The following is a 4933-nucleotide window of genomic DNA, read 5'->3' as shown; positions in this document are numbered from 1 at the left end:
ATTCAGCGGACAGATCCAGAATCAGTCGGTTCTGTCCACTGCATGGCGCTGGGATCATCTCCTTCTCTGGAGGACACAGCATGCCAATTCCCTACGCAGACAACCCCATAAATTTCAATGAGAGTTGTGTAATACTTTTCTTCACCTATGGGGGCGCCGCAGGAAAACAAATTACAAACTTTTTAAACAAGAAAAACCTCTAATTTCATATGTAATAAAGTAATTTATTAATTTGTTTCCAGACCCAGAGAGTCTGTCAAAAGGGAAGATAGAAAATTCCCAGCCATCTGAATGGTGGGCGTCGATGATAAATATACATGGGACTATATACAGGTAAGTGCTTCTACACGGCCATGATTAACGTTCCTAAGACTGCGAACATACGTCTGGGATGGAGGAGTTCATGCGTCCGGTCGCTTTTCCGGCAGAGTTTGCCAGCCGTGGGGAAGTTCATGATGCAGATATACATCAAACATCGATAAGTACTGTGCACGAATCAGCGTCGCGGCAGAGTCGCTAAATGATGGAAATGTTGTCCGCCGTGCAACCGCATCTCTCCACGATCATATTGGGGAATTCCGCCACTTCTATTTCGGTGTAGTCGCCCTTTTTCACCAAGTACATGACCGGTAGGGGGGAACTTTCCACTACGGTACAGGTCCTCTCCCCATAGCGGTATTTTAGGGCCGGGGAGTGGGGTTGGCGGCATCCCCCCGTACAGCGAAACGCGTTGTAACCTGCGGGCTCTATGATCCAGTACTGGGTCCAGGTCAGCTCCCGGAAGTTGATAAAATGTTCTTCTCGGCAGCAAATGTTGTCCTTCTTGGCTTCTGGAGATGAACAGTCACCACGGGCACTAAAATAGAAGAATAATAGGGTCATTATAAGATTATTACAAGATATTAGTTGTATATTTGTCAGCAGCAGTGATAGTATGTGCCATGGCTATTGTGTTACTCGTTTGATGTGTTTTTTTATCATTTGCTGGTAGTGATAGCATTTTAAGTAGTAATGTCATGATTGTCAGTAGCTGTAATAGTATCATAAGCTGTAGTAGTAGTAATAGTAGTAGCATAATTATTAGCAGTATCCGTATCATATTAGTAGTAATATTATTATTAGTAGTAGAAATAGTAGTATCATAATTATTGGTAGTATAATTATTAGGAGTATCAATATTATATTAGAAGTAATATTATTAGTAGTAGTAGAAGTAGTAGTAGTGTCATAATTATTAGAGGTTTCACATTACTAGTAAATATTAGTAGTAGTAGAAGTATCATTAGTGTTGGTGTAGATATTGTATTCAAATTTGTAGTAGTAGTAGGATTGTCAGAAGTTATCATATTGTATTAGTAGTAAAATTAGTATTATCATAAGTGTTAGAAATAGTAGTAGTAGAATTATGAGTAGTTTTAGCATTTCAATAGTAGCTGTATAATCATTAGAAATATCAGTATTAGTAATATTTGTAATGTTAGCAGTAGTAGTAGTAGTATCACAATTATTAGTAATAGTATAAATATTGCATTAGACGTTGTAGCCGGAATAGTAGTATCATAATTGTTACTAGTATCTTTTGTGTTGTAGTATGTTTTTCATATTCATTATTGTAGTGTTAAAAGATATAGTAGTACCAGTAGTGTCATAACAGTAAAGTAGTATAAGAAGCATTATCAATACTATCGATAGCTGGACTGTCATATTTTATATTTTTTAAGATATGTTTCTTTATATTTATATTATATATGTTACTAATTTACTTAGCACATTTTTATTTTAATGGTATACTTTATATTTATTAACTGTTTTTTTTAATTGATTTATCTTTTTATCACTTTTATTCTCAGGGTATTTTACTAATTTATTAGGCTGCATTGATCAAAGATATTTTAAATATGTATAAATACATTAATAATCCACATCTGGAAGTTTTAGGAAGTGTTTTTTGAGTTTTGGGTATTTGATCCACTTGTAAAATGTCAAAAATGTTAAATGTGTCATGTTTATAGATACTCAGCTGACTTCCTCTTACTAGACACTAAGGTGTCATTATCCATTTGATCTCTTTGTGCTTTTGTATATTCATATTGTTTTGTTGGGCTCGTATTGCGTTTTGGGATTGTTATGTATAATACAACTAGATGGCTTTGTCACACCTGTCTACTACTTCCTTGCCCCTGCTGTTACTACTATTGATACTGCTTCCATTTCTTCTATTATATTATGTTATGTTTTTGCTACCGCTTGAACCTTTTTATCACTAATACAACTGCTTCTATGATAGTACTATAACTCTACTATTTTTACATTTACTTAGTGATAGATTTACTTCTACTATCATAGTACTTTTGATATCATGTATTTACAACCACTTGTATTATCACTACTACCGCTGCAATTAAATTACTACAACTTTTACTACTATTACTACATCTACTATTATTTTACTATTCTACTTCTTCTATTATGCTATCACTATTATTGCTACTATTATATCTCTACTAATTCTCCTTCCATATTCTCCTTTACTACTAGTTTACAACTGCTACTTTTGCTATTATTTTACATCTGATTCTACTATTATTATATAACACTAATATTATTATATCACTATTACTTATATATCCCTTCTATTATATTACCGCTACTACTGCTACTTTATATCACTACTATTATATCCCTACTACTTCTACTATTTTTTACACCTTCTTTTTCTTCTGTTATATTATCACTACTACTACTATATCTCTTCTATTCTTATCACCTTACTACTTTTACTACTGCTTTATTACATCTACTTCTACTATTAAATGATCACCACTGCCATTATCTCCCAACTATTACTATATCCCTTCTAATATTATTCATCTACTACTTCTACCATATTATTATCACTACTCCTATTAAATCCCTACTACCTTTATTATTACATTACCACTATTTCTTTTTTATGCCATCTACTACATATTAAAATAGATAATTACACATGAATTGGGCAAGAAAAGAACCTACCCATGTTCCTCCAGGTTGAGCGTGTACAGGACCAGCTCCGGTTTGCCCACCATGTTGTCAGACGGGTTCTGGGCGGTGAAGCGGACTAGTTTCGCCACCTCGGCAGCGTAGTTTCCATGTCTCTCTCCATCCACCCTGATTTCAAGATGCATATTAGATTGCCCTTTGCTTCTCATCCAGTATTGCACAGCGTGGGTGACATCAAAACTTTTCCAGCCTGATTCCAAAATGGGCACGAGTCTAAAATTTGACATGAAAGTTATCCCTTTAATTATTGATTTTCCAACAAAGACTTATAACAAAATGACTCATTATATTATATAGAGCCATTCATATATCATCCCTTGGTCATTGCATTACCTGGAGTCCACCAGTGATGTCCAGTTGCTTCCATCTTTCATCATCTCCACATAGTAGACACTGACCCTGGCGTTGTTGACCGGCCGGTGGAAGCGTTTATCAGGAAGCCCCTGGGTAGTGGAGGGCAACTTAAAGAGTTTCAGTTCGGCCATCGTCACTTCACTATTTTGGGGTATCCTGGACTCCATCCCGAAGACCAAGGTCTGCTTGTATGGATCTGAATATAGAACTTCACCAGAGATATCTATGGGAGATGAGTACAGAACCCGTCAGTAATTGTTCTCCCAGGGAGGAGCAGACAATTATTGCATCGTCAACATACGAACATACATCTTCTATGGATCCACAGTCTGGAGCAGGACATGAAAGGCCACCGGTTCCTACATAACAATGTCTATATGCTGTGTAATGAATTGGTTTTTCCAGACAGTAAACATGGTCCTGTCTGGTGCACCGCCCCACACACCGACACATTACACACTCCATTACTATCACCATGGATGGTTTACTTATAAGTATCATAAGAAGAATTCGTGAACCTACCTGCATTGCCAGGGATGCCCCTGAGGATGCCCGCCAAGCTGGGCAAGGATCTTCTCGTCCTCTCCTTGTGCTTCTGGAGCATGGACATATACTTGCTCTGGAGGTGTCTTGGCACCACCAGGTTGTCAATGTCCCTCTTCACCAGCTTGGGCACCTCTTCAAGGTTGAGTTTCTTTAACAGGGCGTCTTTGAGGTTGTTGGGAGTGAACCCGCAGATTGTGGATACAAGGAAGGCACTGAGGAAGCAGATGAGTCTCATCACCAAAAGGGTGTTCATTATTCTCTGAGTCTAGAGAAAAGTCCAAGGTGTAAGGAGGATGTGATGGCTTCTTGTTCTCCCTTGCTCCACCACAAGGTTTCTGATGGAGAGCAACCGAGGTCCTCCTTTTATAGGAGAACCAAAGGCCTCCCTGCTGTGAAGACCAATAATGTAAAAGAAGAAGCAGGGCTAAGACAACAGGACAACATCACCCCCATTAAGAGTCTGACACTTCTCTCGGCTTAATCTTCAGACAAGAAATACACTAATAATTAGGCCTATTTTTCACTGTTCAACCACCAAAATGGCTTCTGAAACTGTTCTGTATATATATATATGTGTGTGTGTACAATGTATAGATATATTTTAATTTTCTTAGATTTTTCTAATATGTATATATTTTTAAGTGCATATTATTTACACCCAATGTATTGATGTGATACATGAGATGTATTATTAGATTTTTATTTTGTCACTTTTAAAAGCAATTTAAAAAATTCTCACCGGAGTTAAGATATTATTTTGGCTGCCATAGATGTCTATGATACTGATACACCTATAAGTTGAATATTTGTTCTATAATTTGAATTTTTGTTCTAAAATCCAAAATAAAATGTATAGTTATAATAGTAATAGGCCATTGAGATGAGCTATTAGCTACAAGTATAAGATGCTCTGAGTATTTGCACTTTTTCTCCCCATTATGTACATTTAGAAACATCTCAAGCCCAATCCCGCTGTAAGGAACTTATTCAA

At 36.6% G+C, this 4933-nt stretch overlaps 1 protein-coding gene across 1 annotated transcript; it reads right to left on the bottom strand.

The window, feature by feature from the left end:
* Positions 1-269: 269 nt before the first annotated feature.
* LEFTY1 (left-right determination factor 1) lies at positions 270-4326 on the bottom strand. The gene is made up of 4 exons (XM_072140020.1): positions 3919-4326; positions 3376-3619; positions 3016-3255; positions 270-856 (listed from the first exon to the last, which is right to left on the bottom strand). The coding sequence occupies exons 1-4, from the start codon at positions 4193-4195 to the stop codon at positions 517-519; spliced, it is 1101 nt and encodes a 366-aa protein (XP_071996121.1). The 5' UTR covers positions 4196-4326; the 3' UTR covers positions 270-516.
* Positions 4327-4933: the final 607 nt, after the last annotated feature.

The sequence above is a fragment of the Engystomops pustulosus genome, chromosome 3 (assembly GCF_040894005.1).
Source record: "Engystomops pustulosus chromosome 3, aEngPut4.maternal, whole genome shotgun sequence".
Lineage (NCBI taxonomy): Eukaryota > Metazoa > Chordata > Amphibia > Anura > Leptodactylidae > Engystomops > Engystomops pustulosus.
The sequence above is the reverse complement of the archived record's forward strand: the minus strand, read 5'-3'. Positions and strand labels throughout refer to the sequence as shown.

Excerpts from the sequence above, each read along its gene's own strand:
- LEFTY1 (XM_072140020.1), bottom strand. The coding sequence starts at position 4,195 with ATGAACACCCTTTTGGTGATGAGACTCATCTGCTTCCTCAGTGCCTTC. Across the intron at positions 3,620-3,918 it reads GGGCATCCCTGGCAATGCAG|ATATCTCTGGTGAAGTTCTA; the intron begins GTAGGTTCACGA and ends CATCTCCCATAG. Across the intron at positions 3,256-3,375 it reads ACATCACTGGTGGACTCCAG|ACTCGTGCCCATTTTGGAAT; the intron begins GTAATGCAATGA and ends GTCAAATTTTAG.